Here is an 18,811-nt window from a genome sequence, read left to right on the forward strand (position 1 = left end):
CAGGACGGAACAAGGTTTGCTATTTTCCTCTCTAAGGAATTGTAGGTGGACTTATGTAAACAACAGAGCAAAGATCAAAGGCAAATCTTGGGGACCATAATATACTGAGTTATTAAAGGAACAGAGCCTTTTATCTATTTTGGAGGAAGGAAGTAAAGCACTGAGACATATGTAATATATGCAATTAAAAATAAAATACCCAAGTGAGTCCCAAAAGTGACTGAAATCAATTAAATTGTGGGTTTTCTTCTTATTCTGTTAAAGTGATGAGAACCAAACATGCAATCTGTGACAAAAATTAGACTCCATCACCTGGAAAAGCCAGGCATTCAACTCTATTTTAAGTTGAATTTTCCTTCACATCCTATGAAACAAGCACTGTTCGATCACAAACCATGTCCTCATTCACGGCCAGCTCAACTGAGCCTTACCTTGTCCTCCACTCTGTTCAGCCTGGCACCAACCGTGTTATTTCCTCGATCTTTGCTTTTCTCTGTGGAACAAGAAACACTTTCAAATTAATATATGGTGGTATAACAAAATAGCAGCAAACCACAACAGGGTGTGTTTAACTAGCCCACCAACACTGTGTAACTGAACACCCTTACCAGGTCGATAGATCCATTCCTTAAAAGTAGTTTTCTGTTTCTTTTTATAGCATTGGCCCATGCCAGGGCTTTTAATAGCCCTGAGTTTAAGGCATTTTTAATCTTAGTTTTATGCTTTAACCACGGAGAGCAAAAATGTTCCCAATTTAGTTAATGTTTTAATTGCCACTTAAAAACAATCTGCCACTACGCAAAGGACTCTACAGCCAACTTGAATAACACATTTGGTAACATTTTATCTTTTTTTCCCCCACTATAAACTATACAGAAAGATGAGTTTGCAAATGACATAAACAGAGCGTTTTCATTAGCCAGAATTGTCACAAACACAGTCCTCTGTGCTCCATTTCCAGTGTCTTTTCAAAGCTATCAAAGATCTATGTGAATATTACAAATTTCACAGGAACTCTGTAATCCTAGCACACCAATTTATTGAATATATGGTGAGTCTCCAAAAGACTAGAGCCAATATTTTGAAGACTTCAGTGAAAGTAGGTGCTTTAAGAATCTAAATAAGAACTATCCTAATTTAAAAGTGTTGATGACTAAATATTATTGCCAAGGCTTAATATTCAGAGCACAACCAGCTGGCACAGTTTAGAAATTTGGCAATAAAATGAAAATTACTTGAGCAAGTGTTTTCCATTAATTATATGTTCATCAGATTAATTTTAGACACATCCTTGGTATTGACTTACCTGAGACGGAGATAAAAAGAGATGGCTTTCCTATGGACTGGTCTAACCTATGAAACAAAAAAGAAATATTTTTGTTTTTTATCAGTCTGAACCAGCATCTTCACTTTCTCTAGCTGCAGCAGGGAGGCCTCTTCACAAACAAGCAAAGTGAAGTTCAAATAATTTTGGTTTGTCCTGTGAGTGACACAGTTGCTTTATGCTAAGAGTAGCTTGAAATGAAAAATTTAGTAGCAAAATGGGATTTGACTTAGATTGCTATACAGCTTCTTTAACCACTGTAAAGTTCTACCATGCCCATTACTTCTCCATGTGCTCAGCATTGATTTTTCATTTCCTTGCTCTTTTGCAGCTTTCTTTTTGCATCTGTCATCTCTTAGTTGGCTCTTAGGTGCAGCTCTACCAGAGCAGGTGACAGTATTGCACTCCCTAAATGTAGAACAGCCCCTATCATGTAGGGATTGCAGTTGATAATCTCTGCTAGCAGGGACTGAGGTAATACACCTAAGCCTTAGTCATCAGATTTTTAAGCTTTTTGCCTTTTCCTCCCTGTGTGAAAAGGGAACTTTACGCAAATGCCATTTTATATTCCCTAACTGTGCACAGTCCTGCCAATATGGCACCTTTAACCCTGGCAGTTTTTCAAACGTGGGCCCCTAATTTACAAACATTCTTTTGCTGCTGTTCATGGGTACCAAGAGGGGGTTTCATTGACATACCTCCTCTGCAGCTCCTTGATTCGCACCATCAGGTTGAGGTGGCCCTGAGAGTACTGCTCAATAACATCTCGGACATCGTAGGGCTTTCTGGCTTGCTGTAAAAGAAGAGACAAAAAACATGCCCTTAAGTCACAAGGATGGAGGAATGGGCTGTGGCAACCTGGATGTTTTTGAAGAGTAAACAGTAAGTCCTTTTAGCAGTGTGTAAACATGTGAGTTATTTTGATTGTTGCCATGATAACATCTTTTTGGTGGAATAATTCTGACAGTTCTCATTTCATCCACCTTTTTGTTACTGCAGGTCTATATGCCTTCCAAGAGATAATCCACTGAACTGGAGCTCAAAAGGACTTGGAGCCAAAAAAAGTTTATCTGGCACTATGTTCAGAAGCCTGTACACACCCTAGTTCCTTCTGGAAACAAGTTAATACTCCTTGGCCACAGAAAAATAAAGAGGTCTTGCACATGCACAACCCCCTGTTTTCAGTCAGCAGCTGGAGCTCATGGTTTCAGGTCTCATTGTAGGAAGTTAAAACACAGTCCTAGAGGAAGGTACATGACTGATTTCCTCTTCCAGAAAGACTGGCTGAGCTTTCAAAACTGCTGGGAAACATTGCTGCAAGAAATGCCCTGTGTCTGTAATTTGTACCTCATACATGGGAAAGAATCCATCATACCTATTATTCATAAAACAACTTCTGTGTAGTACAGAGGCAATAGTACAAGATAAATGCAATAGTATCTACCTGTAAGACACCAAGACTAACTGGGAAGCAAGTGAACAAACATGTTGAAGGGTAGCAACAAATTAAAGGTATCTTAATCCCATATTTATAATCTAGAGTCCCATCAGCACCAGAACTGGTGTTCCCAGCACAGGAAAAACATGGACCTGTTAGAACAAGTCCAAAGGAGGCCACAAAGATAATCAGAGGGCTGGTGCTATAGCACCTCTGCTATAGACAGGGTGAGAGAGTTGTGTTGTTCAGCCTAAAGAAGAGAAGGCTCCAGGGACACCTCCCTGGAGCCGTTCAGCATTTGAAGGGTGCTTTTTGAAAATATGGGGACTGATTTTATAAGGACCTGTAGTGACAGGACAAGGGGGAAATGGCTCCAAGCTGCAAGAGGGCAGGTTTAGATTAGCTATTAGGAAGAAATTCTTAAGTGTGAGGGGGGTGAGACACTTAAATGGGTTGCCCAGAGAAGTTGTGGATGCCCCATCCCTGGAAACATTCAAGGCCAGGTTAGGAGGGGCCCTAAGCAACCTGAATGGGTGAAGATGTCCTTGTTCATGGCAGGGGGTTTGTACTAGATGACCTTTGAAGGTCCCTCCCGACCCAAATTATTCTATGATTTCTGACTCATTCATTATGCTGTTTATAGAAACTCTGCAGATAATTTTCAAGGTTTTGTAAAAACCTTGGTAACACTGAGTTACAACTTCTCTTTTCTTGCATCGTTTGAAAACAAGGAAAAGAGTTGTCAATGGTAGCGTCTAAGATACCAGAATTTGGATCCCTTTTGAAGTCTCAGAAGTATTTTGTCACCTGTACTTCAAAAGCCAATGTCTTTGCTCTGCTTTATCTTATTTCCCAAACTTCAGGATTTCCTAAATTCCATGCCATAAATACTGTTTTTTTCCTAAGCCAAAGGAAAGTGGGATACCATACAAAAACAAGCTGTGGAGACTGTGGCACCTTCATGCAGTCCCCTGCACCTGCCTGGAAAGCAGCTCCCACATTTCAGGAATGATTCCTTTAGTAACATCACTTCATCAAAAAAACTATATTTCAGTCTCCCAGATTCCCCCTGTCAACTGCAAGCCTTGGGTGAATGTGAGACACATTCTAGTGGAAGGCTAAGCAGGATTGGGAATTGCTTCAATATAACCAAGGAGCACAGAAGAATTCCCAAGCATCCCAACTGCTTACACACACATAAATCATAACTAACATCCACAAAGAAAGAACTATTATTCTGCCATGGCATGAGCCTGTAAATCTTTCCATGGACTAGCACTGTAAATATGATAATATTAACAAAAAGAAGAAGAAGAAAAAAAACCAATTCTTGCATTCTTTTTGTACTCTAAATAAGCCAAAGAGAAATCTGCAAGCATGAAAACTGCAGGTTCAGAAAAGGTGTTCAGTAAGAATAAAGATGCAGAGCTTTCTCCTGCCATCCTCATACTCTGACACAGGAGTCTGACAGTAGTGTAAGTATTTCCCTGCCTGTTTTTCATTTACAGGGCTGTTTCTCTCTCTTTAAAATGAGAATTAAAAACCTGGAGTAAATATATTATAAGAATGAGGCTAAACTTCTGAATAAGACTGGGTATTTAAGTCAGTACTGATTTTTCTGTAACTGCTTCATATTGAAAGCCGATCTTCTGTCAGAAAACACTCTTGATGTTGACCATATAAAAAACCTCTAGCAGGCAACAGATTAGTATGGAATAGACAAAAGTAGAAGCCAGTCCCACAGCCTTCCTTAACTGCTTCTCTTCCTTTGGTCCCTCTGCTAATCAAGCAAAACTCACGGCAAAACTCTGCTTAAATATGTTAAAATTCCCCCCATCATAAATGAAAGTTTTTAAAAGGCACAAAACCCAACGCCAAATATTAAATGTGCACCACTGGCTGTGGCTGTTGTTGTTCCCTAGTGACTGCATGGGCAGGGAGGCAGATCTGGGAAAGGGGAATCCAGGAAAAGGGAATTTCTGGGAAATGCAGCCAGGTAACATAAAATAAAATGGACAAAACACCCTGTGAAGCACAGGACACTGTGCTAAATACATGGTTTAATACAGTCCAGTACGGAGATCAGAAAAGATTACACACACAATTCATATGAATCACATAATATGATGAACTACAAGACTATAAATGTAAGGTTTTCCAGAGAAATTGTAACAAATCAGGCAACAGTTATGTCATTGGTAGAACTGCAACTGTATTTATGCTATTTATAGAATATTTGCCATGGTAAAAATCATACCACAAGTTAAAAAGCTATTTTAGAAGGAAATTAATTGACTCAATTGGAAGAATTTACATGGAAAGAAAATTTAAGAAGTTCTCAAAATGAAAATGGGAAATCAGAACAAATTCCTGGTCTCTATCTGATGGATATCACAATTGCATCTATGTACATTAGTTTTAAGATTTCAAGAAACATTCACAATTGGAAAACAAAGATTATTTATTCATAAATCAAGCCAATGGGATAAATAAGTATGGCAATTTTTTTTTTTCTGAAATTCATTTGTAATATTAGATTGTGTCAAAAACATCTGGTTTACAACTAATATATAAAATTTATTTTTGGTAGGTAGGGTGAAGAAAGCCTAGAAAAGCATTCATTTCTAAGTCTGCTTTCCCTATAATAATAAAACCCTTACCTAACCTTAAGTCATTAGTCTTCACTGATGCACAGGACTTGTGTTGAATGTGATCATTTGTGTAGAATTTGAAACAGTCCTACAGTCTTTATGAGAACATAAACACATCCATAAAAATGGTATTAATTCTTTATAATAGTATGCTGGGTTCATGGGTTATACATGGGCATCCTCCTAAGGACTATATTTAAACCTTGACTTCATATACAGCCTAAATTTCTCTCCTTCTTTTTAAAGAGGAAATGATACTTCACAAAAACCTGCTTTTCATCTCCTTTGAAAATCCTTGTATCCTTGTTTATCTTTTCTTTATTGGTTTTATTTATTTATTGAGTTTTAAACAGGAAGGCTTTGCTTTCTAACTGGCTTTTGTCCTTCTGATGCCATCATCCCCTGTTATTAACTGAGCCCTTTAAAAAATATATCTAGTCAATTTTAGGCCTACAGGTGTGTCCTGCAAACAGCTGGTATAGCTTAAGAACCATGCTGGGTTCATGCTGGGACCTATTTTGCAAAATTTTCCTCTTCCTCTCCTTCTTCCTATGCTGTCCTACTAAAAGGTTCAGAGGCATCTCTAAAAAACACTCCTTTAAAGTGCTGGCCTTCCTTAGTGTTCCAGCTAATTTTAAGCATGAATAGCCCATCAGACCTCAGATGATATTGGGTTGTGGGTTTTTCCAACAGTTACAGGAAGAAAATATCTGAATTTTCTTTTTTTGGAACTTATTTTTTACGTAAATTCAAAGCTTAGCAAGAAAACACCTATTAAAAATCATCTGTACAGACCTCTTAAATGCTGAAAAATACATTTTTAAATGCATTTTCTGCTTTACCCTTATTTTTGGACATTACATTAGTCTGCTTATTAGGAATAGTACAGTCATGACTTGGCACATGCTAAAACAATTTAATTTCTTCTTATTTTACGTGCATAGAACAGATTTACAACTTTTAATGAAAGAATAATGACAGTGGTTATCGCTTAATTACAGGAGAGATTTTCAAAATCATATCATGGCTTGAATTTCAAGGTGACTTCGTGCATCAAGTTACTTGGTGCTTTGGAAAACTGTACCTTTGGTGCACTCTGAATTTCTAAGCTTGATCATGACCTTATATTCAAAAATGATGGAGAAGTGTCAGATATTCCCCTACTTTCCTACTAGAGATTCTGCTTCTGAAGAAACAGGAGCATGTCACTCGTACACAGGAGCAGAGACCTAAGATCCACCCTACTTCAGCCAAATGACATTTTTAGTTCTTTAGTAGCAGCTAATATGGATCCTGCAGGAAGAAGGAAGACTGCTGAGGTGAAACGGGAGACAACCCCGTCCAGGGATTTTGTAGATGGCCAGGACTGAGCCTTTTGCAGATGCAAAAGTGAGAGTACAACTGAGGAGCCAGATTAGCAACCGAGATACTGAGCACAAACAAGTTTTAGGTAGGAACTGAATAGTCCCATTCTCTTCAGTCAAATGCTTTTCAGCTTCTATCAAATCATCTGCCGCAGGGGAGTTTCGTTTATTTGCCAGGTGGATAATGTTGCACACAGTGCTCAGGCATTTTCAAAATCTGTTTCTGACAAATACCACTTGGGAGGTAGATCTACAATGTGTGGATTTCTTGTTACTAAGCAGTTTAGTTAATACCATGGCAAATACTTTATGATCTAAATTTATGAGAGCAATGATTCAGTAATTACCATGGAGCAAAGGATCGCAATCAAGTTTTAGAATGAAAATAAATTAGATTTTAATGGAACTGGCCACATTTAGGCAATTATTCACACAACAGCAGCAGACACATCACTGGACTGGGCCAAATCCCTTGCTTAGTTTCAAGTGCTGACCAGCAAGTGCTAAGAAACTTCTCAACAAAATGACTATAAATATTATCTTCAAGTAGTTGAGACACTGTGCCTTTCTTAACTTTAGTCTAATAATGATAATAAAAGGTGAAATGTGCTAGCAGAAACTTTTTGAAAGCACTCAAGAAAACTCTGGACATGAGACATTTCAGCCTAAATGGTGCTGATCTGAATACATTATATATAACTAAAGCAATTTTCTGACAAGCTCAAGCAACCTTAGCCATAAATTAGTTCAAGAATTTTAGTAAAAATGAAAATATTCAAAGTAGCAATTTGCTAAAGAATTCAGGCAATGCTTCTGAATTTTACAAGGAAATCAGAATTGTGGGATTGTAACAGCAGCAGAATTTGCCTTACAGATAGCTATATTGCACTGCTAGTCATCATCATCCTCATCATCATGATGATCATTTTGATCTTAAATTTTGTAGCCTTCAAATTTGAAGGAGAAAGGACACTCTCCCTTTTTGGAGTGTCTGGATTAAAGGTGACATAGCTTTCTGGTTTATTGGAAGTAGTAGTAATGTATGACAATGGATTCAGGCAGTTAACCCCCTCTCATCCTTTGCATTTTCAGTTGTGAAGCCTGTTCTCTAGAGAGTATCCCTTACTGACTGATTTTAAGTAAGGTAATAAATATATTACTTATATATACATTTACCTGGTTTAAATCAAGCTGAAGGCTGTTGACATGTGTTTTTACTGGATTAATGAAATAGATTTTTTGAAAGTTTGCAGACATAATTTTTAATTCAGACCAGGAAACAAGGTTAATTAGCTACTGTTAAATGCTTATGACATCACAAGACCACAGCAAGTGAAGTGGCACACGGGAAATGTATCAGCAAGGGCCAGAGGAGAGAATGGAGAAGAAATGAGAAACCCTCCAATACACTAACAGATTCCCACCTTGGTTTCTTATCAGGACTTCATTATCATTGAGTAAGGGACAGAAACAAGGCTGAGGTAGTATTTTAATCTCTAATCCTACTGACTGGCATGAAAGCAACACACAGCTCAGAATTAATGGAGACATACGAGAATGTTTGCACTGCCAGAAAGAGACAGCGATAACAGAGGGCTAAGGGTCAAGTCCATTAGCAGAAAATAACATTTTAATTCAGACTGTATTTCAGGAGTTTAGCCTATTTCCAGTGCACCCATAGTTGACTAACCTGCTGGAAAACAACCGCCCTATTGAAGGAGGGAGAGAATAGTGGGTGTAGATCACCATTACTGAAATGCATTGTGTTAGTCTCTCTTAAGTTTCTAAAAGAGACAATGAATTAGGAGAATAAAAGGGTTTATTTAGAAAAGGAGCTTTCTATTCACAACTCACCTGGAACTTTTTTTTTGCCACAAAATACTGCATCCTCCGAATCACCTTGATGGCAGCGCGGTGGTGCTCCCGCAACCTGTGGGAAAAACGAGGAGGGTGAGGGGGGAAAGAGCATCTCCATCCACACAAGAAATACAGCAGGCTGCAGGAAACCCTTCCCCAAAATGTCAATGTGCAGTGTAGGTAGCTGTGATCCAGCTTGGCAGCACAACACACTGTTCTGCTGACCTTCCTCACCTTTCAAGAAGGCTCTGAAAATCCAGGGTTTTATCTGACCCATGCTAGGTTTGTACCCATGTCACAGCTAAAAGGGGTGTCTACAAAACCTCCTTCTGTGTCTAAGCAAACCTCCATGCATCCCTCCCAGCTTAATTTCCACAAAAAAAAGCCCCAAACTCTCAAGTTTATGCATATCCAGCCATGAACAGCTTTTACACAGTCACTCCAGTTTTTAGGATTTTTTTGGTTTGTTTGGGTTTCTTGAGGTGTTCACCACACAATTTCTATACAACATGTTTCTTCACGTACATGATTTTTTCCCCCCAAAGAATTACTTAAACAAAAAACACTTTCAAGGTCTTTGATTTGTTGACTGCTAAGCAATCCAAATGATCTAGTGGTTGCTGGATATAACATCGACCTACATATTTATCCCCAAATGGATCTGCAGCTTAATGACAAAATAATCTGACAGGTCTGTAAAAATATATGTCCCTCTTTTTGCATATGCATATGATCTGATAACAGAATAAAGAGAAAATAATTTGCTCATTGTGCTTTAAAATGACAGACTTTCATAGACTATTTTTCAAACAGTGTCTTAAAACCAAAGGTTATTTCAAATTTTTCAAAGCTTGCAAAAATGACACATTTCTTCTTAACATTAAAATATAATATCAAACATTAAGCCAGACTGCTCATCCTATTACTCTTACCAAGATGCACTTGAACGACATTACAGCACCATCTTTATTTCCTTTTTAACTGCATGAACATCTAGTGTTTCTAACGCTCATCCCAAAGAGACTTCTAGTGATGGCTTTGGGGAGCAGCTGCAAAAGCAGTTAGGGGTTCCAGATGTTTTATCTTTATAAACTCATTATTAGTAACACTGATAGAATGGCATATTGAGATGTCACCTTGCAGTGCTTTCTCTCCATACTGAACATGACAGCATTAATACTCACTAAGGGATGGAGAAGTCATACAAGTTCCATAAAAGAATTATTTTAAGTTCTATAAAAGTTTGTGCAAGTTTGGGTCTTTAGTGTGTTACAGCATGGTATCACCAAAGTCTCTGCAGTTAAATATAACCTGGAATTTTCATGAGTATTCAGCTGTTTCCTCAGGATAGATCTCCCCCAGTAAATATAAGTTCTACATGTGCAAATGGTGGATGTCTGTCCTCTGAGCAGGTGTAGCTGGGATGTTCCCCTTGTGAAAATTCACGCTTTTTAGTAAGAAAGCAGCATTTTGCAAAGTCAAAAGCAGAACCAAAAAAAGCCATAATTTCCTACTTCTAGCTATTGCCTCTCAGGGGGGTTCTTTTTGTTATAGAAATTGTTCAGATTTAGCAATGACAGAAAAGATTACTTTCTCCAGAAATAGCATAAAATGCGTTGCTTTTTAAGCTAATACCATACAGCTTTTCACTGCAGGTCTACAGATGGCTACCCCCAAGTGCATTTATATAAATCATCTGTACCTCAATAATTATGCATCAAACCTGAAGTTAGATCTGCATAGGAAGCTTTTTCCCTCTTAACACCTTCCTGAGGTGTCTTAGAGACACTGTCTGCAGGCCCCTGCTCCCACAGATCTGACTGCAACATCACAGTTCAAGTTACAGAAGTGGAAATTTGCTACTCCTGCCTGGAATGGCTGTGTGTTTGGATCAGTTCCCAGTGGACTGAGTTGGCCTAATGCTGGTTCAGGGTACCCCTGCTCTGTGAGCCTGTGCTGCATCATTCTGCTGCTAAGGACTTGGATGACTTCCCCCAAACCCAAAGGAAATAAAGCATTTGGGCTTTTAAGTTCTGCTTCACAGAGATGGGAGCCAAAAAGGTAAACACTGTTTAATTTTCTAGTAAATATCAAAGGTATGATATCATGCAGCTATACATCCTATACATAAAAGCACACAAAAACATCTTTTGACAAATAGAAATATATTTGAATTGCCATAAAACTGCTTGTAGTGTTTTGGTTTATGCCTCATTTCCTCTGGGGTGTTCTTCACACTCCATTATTTCTGAGTAAAACATTTTTCTTTGGGACAGCCAGTCACCAGCGGAGCACACCAAATCCCTCATTCTCTATCTAGAGGACAAGTCCCATCTATAAGCAAGGCCGGAGGATAATAAAAATGGTATTTGCCATTCAGTGAAATAACAAAGCTACACGACCAAAATGATTTTCCAATGGAGCTATTCACCATCAATCATTTTTCAGTGCTAACATGAACTACCATGCCAGGAGGGAAAGTTAATATTCTCATTTTAATCCTTCCCATTTCCAGCTCCAGTAGGATGCCTTACAGTAAGCTTCTTTCTGCTTATGCTGTAAAATGTAATTCTGCACAACAGGCTGTCCTGATTCCCCAAGATTAAATGCTTCTGCGATGAGAGAAGAGAATAAAGGATTTAATTAGTAGCCAAGGTTGTGATTCACGGTTGTTTGATCTCTTTGGCAAACTGGTAACAAGCGCTTTACTAAATTGAGAGCTTAACCATTAACTGGTGATATTTGTTTGTCCAGCCACTTGTGACATCTCTGAATTTTGGTTACAGGGGGGCTGTCTGCAGCCTCTGGGCACACGGAGCACGCTCAGACATCAGATAGGTGCTCAGTGTCTTACTACGCCCACTTCTTTATTTTTTTATGAGTGTGGCTGGAAATGACCTCACCTGAGTGTACTGCCAGAGCACAGCACCTCACCTTGCTGCTGTGTCCATCCCCACAGCCAGCAGGAGACACCCTTTGGAGAGGCCCTGCTGTGCACAGTGAGTCTCTGATTGCAGCCTAGAAGGGGTTTTCAGGTCTGCTGGGCAACTCCAGAGAGCCCTTCTACTGTTGCCATCTTTTTGCAAAAGCTCCATTCCTTCTGGTGTTGTCACTGTTTTGCTAAAGTTCCATACCTTCTGGGTTATTTCTCATGGGCAGCTCCTCACAGCACTGACTTCTTCTTCACAGCATAGCCAACAAATTCCATCTAACTTCTCGACCAGCCAACCTACTCTTTTACAATACCCATCCTAATTGGATCTAGCTGTGGTCTATTAAAGACAGGGTGTTCCTAATGCTTGGTAATTAAAACAGCTGTAACCCCTTAAGGATGAGATTACATTCATCACTATCTCTATTCTCCTACATTCCACCCATCCACATTCTGCTGCAGTGTAGCTGTGTGAGCTAAGCTCTCATGCAATTGCATTCCCTCATTTTCAGATGTTTCATTTTGCTAGACTTTGGGAGAAAGCTTGTTGGATGCATTAGCATTAAATGCATTAGCAACAGGGTCAGCAGGCCTTCTGCTCTTTTGGCAACAAAGATATTTTCCTCCCCTAAGCATTCATCAGGCTTTGAGCCTTGTTGTCACCATACCCATTAATATCAAAACTGACATCTGAAGGACCTTGCCAAACACTGTTTGACTAATTCTAATAACCAGCAGCATGTTACCTTAAAAAGCAATAGACAAAGAATGCCTTTAAAATCAAGCTAAAGTTATTATTTCTGATGCTGGACAACTTCTCAGCTTGCACCCTTCTGAAGAAAAACTGCCAATAGCTTTCACTGGCCACCGTGGCTACCATTTCTTTCTCAAAATAAAGAGGACATCAAGATCACCTTAAATACAGCACATGCTATGTGACATTTCCCATGGATTTCACAGAATTAGGTCCTGAAGCCACCAAAGAATCTACAACATTGTTGTAGATTCCCTTACAACAGGAATCCAGAAGGATGAAGAAGGATGTAACAATTCAACACCAGAAGACCATCCTGGTTGTAATAGGGCAAATAGAGTCATACAAACCTACATTATTTGCAGGTATAAACTATGACTGCTTTGTACATGCAGTGAAAAACAACCTGTTCTGGATTCAGGCACTATTCAAAGCATAAGAAATGAGATGAAAAAACCTAGCAATAAAATACAATGGATTGAGCATCCACATTAAAAATGAAAGCCTTGCAGAATTAAATGACTAGAAATCCTTCTTTTTTTCCTGCCTCCTTTAGTTGTTAAGATACTTAACCTACAACCAGTCACTTGGAGGAAATCTGATCTCATCATCAGTCCATCAGAAATCTGAACTGGAATTTCACTTAAATTGGAAAACAAGCATGATGAAATACTTTACGTAATTCAACTGACATTCCCATTTGGTTGGAAGTTATTATACATTAATAAATGTTCTGAACTGTTGCAATTCAGACTTTTGTTCATTTGACTACATATTGTTCATTTTCCCCAACACAATCGGCCAAAGCCTCAGTAGGTTTCCGAAGCTGTGGCTCATTCCCCAGTCCCACACTTACTGGGAATGTCACTGTTCAGTCAGGACCCACCTGCCCTCTTCCTGCCAGGGAACATGCAGGGCCACGACAGAAGAATGCTCTGGGACAAAAAGTTAAAACTTTTTACTTGCCAAAACTGTGAGGTTTATGAAAAAAGGAACTAAGCAGGTGCATGGTTCAGTTGCTCTATGATTCAACCCCTTTTTAAAAAAAAAATTAAGTTTTACAAGATTAATCCCCATTCTGAAATAGATTTATTTTGATAAATAATCAGAAAGGAAAAGCAATTATTAATTAGAAATATTTATTGTCCTTACAAAGCTGACTTTTATATCAAACCCTTAGTAATTCCATTAGAAGTCTGTTCTCCTTTTCATCTCAGGAAGGTGTTCTACATATTGGTTTAGTGTTAACAGAAATATTAAAGCAACAGGGCAGAGAAAAGTTGGTGCTGATTTCCTATTTATAACACTTGCCTTTTTGTTCATGTGCAGAACATTTCATTATCAGGACTGTGATGTCTGGCACAGAGCTCCCAGTGCACACGGAGCTGATATTATCAGAGCTCAAAGGTCAACGCTGTCCATTCAGAATGAGTTGAACAGCAACGAAAACGCAGCTGGAGAGCCACAGATTTATAACATCTTTTACAAAATGCCCATTTCTCAGTAAACCTAACACTGATTTGAAGCAAGGCTCAGTTTTTAAAACCTATTTAAATTCTCTGCAGTGATCTTAAATTTCTGACTTGGGACAGGGTAAAGTATTAAGAAAGAAGACTGAAGTTGGTTGGGAAGCTTTTGGCAGTAATCATTATTTAGATTTGAGCTTTATCTTTAATGCATCAGTTTTTAATCATATGTTTTTGCATGTGAACTGAAGTATTTTTTTCCATTCAGGCTCTGAAAAACATTCCTTGTCACAGAATCTGGTGGAAGAGATTCAGAGTAACTACATTAATCCATTTCATTAGTGCATTTAAGTCTAATGAAATCTTCCATCCTTAGTCCTCCAGGCATTTTGGGTATAGAATTTGCTGTGGCTCAAGCTTATTCTGTCATTCCCTGCCTACTCCCAGTTGATGGAAATCTCTCTGCACTGAGCTGCATTTTAGATGCTGAAAATTGGAAGAGATTAAGTTGCATTGCTGTGTATTCTGAAACAGGAAATACTTGATCACCATAGTCAGGGATAAAATCAGAATCACTGATTATTTCCAATATTGTAGACTACCCAGTTTCTCCTTTCATTTGTTGCTAGTTTAGCAACTGGTTTTTGCCATCATTAGGATCAGTTTACTGAGGGCTCTCTACACATAGCCTGGCCCATAATGTTTTGCAAAAACTATCTTAAGGATAAACCAGTAAAAGCTGTCCAGAAGTGTTAGAAAGGTATGATAGCATTTGAAGAGCAAAACAGTTACGCATCTGAAGTTTAATTAAATGGGTTTAGTTTACACAGAACCACTGAATGGTTTGGGTTGTAAGGGACCTTAAAGAGTGTCTTGTTACAACTCCCTGCTGTGACAGGGACACCTTCCTCTAGACCAGGTTGCTCAGAGCTCCTTCCAGCCTGGCCTTGACCACTTCCAGGGATGGGACATCCACAACTTCTCTGGACAAACTGTTCCAGTGCCTCAACACCCTCACAGAAAATAATTTCTTCCTGATACCTCATCTGAACCCATTATCTTAGTGTGAAGCCATTTGCCCTGGTTCTGTCATTACTTGCCCTTGTAAACAGTCTCTCTCCATCTTTCCTGTAGACTCCCTTCAGGTACTGGAATTTACTAAATGCTCCCATGACATTTTCAGTGTAAGCAAGAAACTAGTGACAAAACAAATAAAATTTGGTTGAATTCATCTATCCCCCCATGGTTCTTATCACCAGCATCTTCATAGGTTTAAATGCAATAGAACTACAGAAATAATAGATAACACATAGAACAAGAAGAATCACAAATAGAAGGTAAGATAGCTTTTTAAAACTTCTTTGGTCTCAGCATTCAAAGGCATTTTAGTAATTACTGGCAAACAATCTGTTTATGAAAGATCTCCATCAGCTGAACTCCTGTTCATGCTTGTAAATTAGTTATGAATGGGTAAGATTTCATCAAATGAATTTGTTCATCTAAGCACTGAGTAATTCAACAACAATAGCTAATTATTTCTGTGAAGACATTTGATGAATAATTTTTATAGAACAGTACATCTCAAGGGTTTAACTTAAAAAATAAAAGTTTCTTTGACTTAAATGCATGTCTTATAATGTGATTTCCGTTCCCAACCTAGGGGAATGCAGGGGCTAACTTCCATAGTAGTATCAGTGGTTCTAAATTAAAAAATTGCTCTGCAGGAGTAATATCAAATTCAGGCTTTTGGTGAACCCTTCAGCCAGTAAACAATTTGATTATTTACTAATTGTGAACACTGGCCCATGGGGAATTAGCTTAAGTTGAATTAATGTTTGTACTCTTCTTCACCCACTATGTAATTTCCCAACTATATTTGGTTGGTCTTTTTATATTTAAAATATGTAATTTTAAAACCACAGTCATCTTTTAATGGATTTATGTCTTATTCTACAGCAGCTTTCATGTCTCCCTTCTCAAAAGTAATGGGTTTAACTGAGAAATCCTTTCATATAGTTATAGCAATCCTTATTTCTCTACAGATAGTGTGACTTAGCTTGATTTGGCTTGCAGATTTTTAACAAACATACAAAGGACAAGTTTAAGAAATAACATCTCCTTTGGGGGAATTTGGTGTTGTAAACAAAAGCAAACAAAAAAATCCTTTCCAGCCAGACCTAAGAGGATCCAGAAGAGCTAAACAGCATAGGATTTTGGAGTGTCACACTTAAATTTGTTCAATTTTCCTTGGGAAAATGGTCCAACACGTTGTATGTCTAGAACAAAGACAAATTGCTGAAGCCAGACTGAAGATCAGGCACAGGTTTTCAGAACTAATGGTATGCTGGGGCAAACAGACGCAGCAACAAGATACTTCCTCTGTTGCCTGCTCCACAGTGATGGCAGCTAAGAACTCAACTCTTACAAGGATAGTTAGTATGGAAATCAGGCAATAGCCTGAGATTTCTTCTACATCCTTAATCGCCTTTGCTGTATATTTTCACAATTCCATTTTAACTTATGCCTCTTACTAGGACACGAAGAGCTGCACAAAGAACATGGGGAAAAAATAGGTAGGGCAAAATTATCTTTGGTTGGGACCAAAAAGCCACACAAAGAAAGCAGGAAAAAATACAATCCAGCTCCCATTTTGTCAGAACCAAGTATTGTTTCGCAGCTTTGGTGATGTCATTATCAAACACCAATTGATATTGATGTCCATATCAAATCACAGAGAACCTTTATTCAGCTCTTCACTCTCTGCATCTTATTGACTTAGAAGGCTGCTGCTTTTTCACACGGTTTCTAGGCCAAGCAATTTGAAAGTAGCGAGACACAAATGAGATCACAGATAAGTAAATAATAATGTACAGCACTCTTACAGATACAGTCTGACACATTAAACTCCTTTTCTAAAGAAGTTGAATTCAGAATACAACAGAGCTTTTTGTTCAGTGCACACAGGAAGCCGGAGGCATTATTATTTTGCCTCCTCTGGTTAAAAGCCATCTTTTCAGATTAAAAATAATATTTTTTTGCTGAGCTTTTCATTTATAGCTCTGAATTATACAAGGAAATGCAGGGCTACACTCAGAGGCACTAGGAAGAAATAACCATACTTCCTCTGGCTACTTAACTCTCTATTGTCTATTAAACTTACAATAACCTTTGAATATTTAACGGGCTGATGTTATACTACTTCACTATGCTTGAGAAGTTGCTCACACTACACAGAAGCTTTTGCTGTACTCATTGTAGGGAACTACAAGGCCTCTGCAAACTCAAGACTGAGTTTGACTTTTTTGTCTTAAGTTGCATTGCTCAGAATGCACCTCAGATACAATCTGTACACAAAAATATCCAATGCTGAATAAGAATATGAAAAGCATCAAAATAACATAACCCATTGAGATTTCTCAACTATATGTTTCTATTCCCAATTATTTGCTTCTACTCTACATAACACATGCTAATTTAACATATGCTGTATCTCACATCTTAATTAGGACTCATCTTGTAGTACTACTGCTGCCATCCCATTTAACCTTTTGTTTTGAGACAAAAGAAATAAGCTTTCATTGGGTCAGCTACTGATGCAGTTCATAGAGGAACCATGAAAGGTCAAAGCAATACTGCATTATTTAAACCTCACACAACAACTTTAGCCAGAACCCTCTTCAGTTTTCCCCCTGCATCGCAGTGATATGTGTATTTTGAATAATAGTGAATAGATGTAAAAACATGGTCCCTTCTTTGTAAAACCAATCACAAGCAAGAGGTTAGAGTCACTTATACATCTTCACAAACTCAACTACCCTACCAAGGCAAAGTTGAGAATGTATCTTAGCTGTTCAACACACATGAAAGTCATTGCATGGTAGTGACTGAAAAAATGAACCAGGTCTCCTGCTGCAGAGACAGGAATTACACCAGGAAAAATACCTGAAAGGAATAGGCCATTGATGTGAATACCAACATTTAAATAATTACTAAATTAAGTGATGATACTATTTCAGAAGTCTTAACACTTTCCTTGTGGTTTTTTTTTATTAGAGAGGTGATTGGCAAATTCTCCTGCTCCTCAGTAATGAAAAGGAGAAGGTGGAACTTGCTGCTGTGAAGCTTTTTCGAAGCACTGAATTCTGAAATCAAACTGTATCCAAAACCCCCACCATTGCCACAGAAATCCACTGAAAAACACGAAGCCAAACTCTTTTAGTGGGCGTAGCCTCCAAAAATAAACTGATAGAGGACTGCAAACATGAGGGTGTTGCTGTGGTTTCTGTGAGCTGCAGTGAAAAGCCCAGCAAACGGTGAAAGATGCCATTAGGACAAGGGGACTTCACTTCCCTTGTCAAAGCCATCACTTCAGGGAAAAAAGGCAGTTACAAATGTAGTTCAAAACTGCAATTTTTGCAACTGGAAGCATTCTCCAGGATTTGTTATTTTACAATAGTGGGGAAACACATGGGATTTCAACTTGTGGAGAACAGCCTTTCCCTATAAATCACAGAGTGTAATCTGAAACCTAGAAACAGCACAGGGGCTCACATTTATGGATTTAAAACAGATGAAGAGCAAGCACGCTCTTAACCCTTTCCCCATAATTCCTTCCCAGTACAAAATAAAAATGAATATACAAATACTGAACAGAAATTAACTTGGCAAAAATCAAGATTAATACAATTCTGTAAACACTGAATAGTTTAGACTTCCCTAAGGACACAAGCACAGAATTGTGCTAAAGCAAAGCACTGTAAAACTGTTAGAGCATAATCCAGTCTTTGGACTGTTCTTTCATCAACTTTTATTTAAGCAGTTTATCTTACTGAGATTAGGATCTCTCCTATAGAGCAAGACCTGGCAAACACAGGCCTCTGGTTTTGAATATCAGGCTATATTTCACTGGGAATGAAGTAACTAGCAGCCTGTCGTCTCACCATAATGTTATAAACTCCTTAATCAGGCAATAGGAGAACTAATACTAACACATTAGTAATAATTTCTCTTCAAAAATATGTAAGA

The 18,811-nt window shown here is 38.3% G+C and overlaps 1 protein-coding gene across 4 annotated transcripts in view; it reads right to left on the minus strand.

The window, feature by feature from the left end:
* KCNQ1 (potassium voltage-gated channel subfamily Q member 1) overlaps positions 1–18,811 on the minus strand; it is a 333,132-nt gene that overhangs the window by 101,277 nt on the left and 213,044 nt on the right. For all 4 annotated transcript variants that reach the window (XM_039728426.1, XM_039728428.1, XM_039728427.1 and 1 more), the window contains 4 exons: positions 8,632–8,707; positions 2,023–2,117; positions 1,307–1,353; positions 432–493 (listed from right to left, as the gene is read on the minus strand). In XM_039728426.1, coding sequence (XP_039584360.1) covers positions 432–493; positions 1,307–1,353; positions 2,023–2,117; positions 8,632–8,707 — 280 coding nt within the window. The remainder of the gene's footprint in view (positions 1–431; positions 494–1,306; positions 1,354–2,022; positions 2,118–8,631; positions 8,708–18,811) is intronic.

This window comes from Passer montanus, unplaced genomic scaffold (genome assembly GCF_014805655.1).
Source record: "Passer montanus isolate IOZ18808 unplaced genomic scaffold, ASM1480565v1 scaffold65, whole genome shotgun sequence".
NCBI classification, from domain to species: Eukaryota; Metazoa; Chordata; class Aves; order Passeriformes; family Passeridae; genus Passer; species Passer montanus.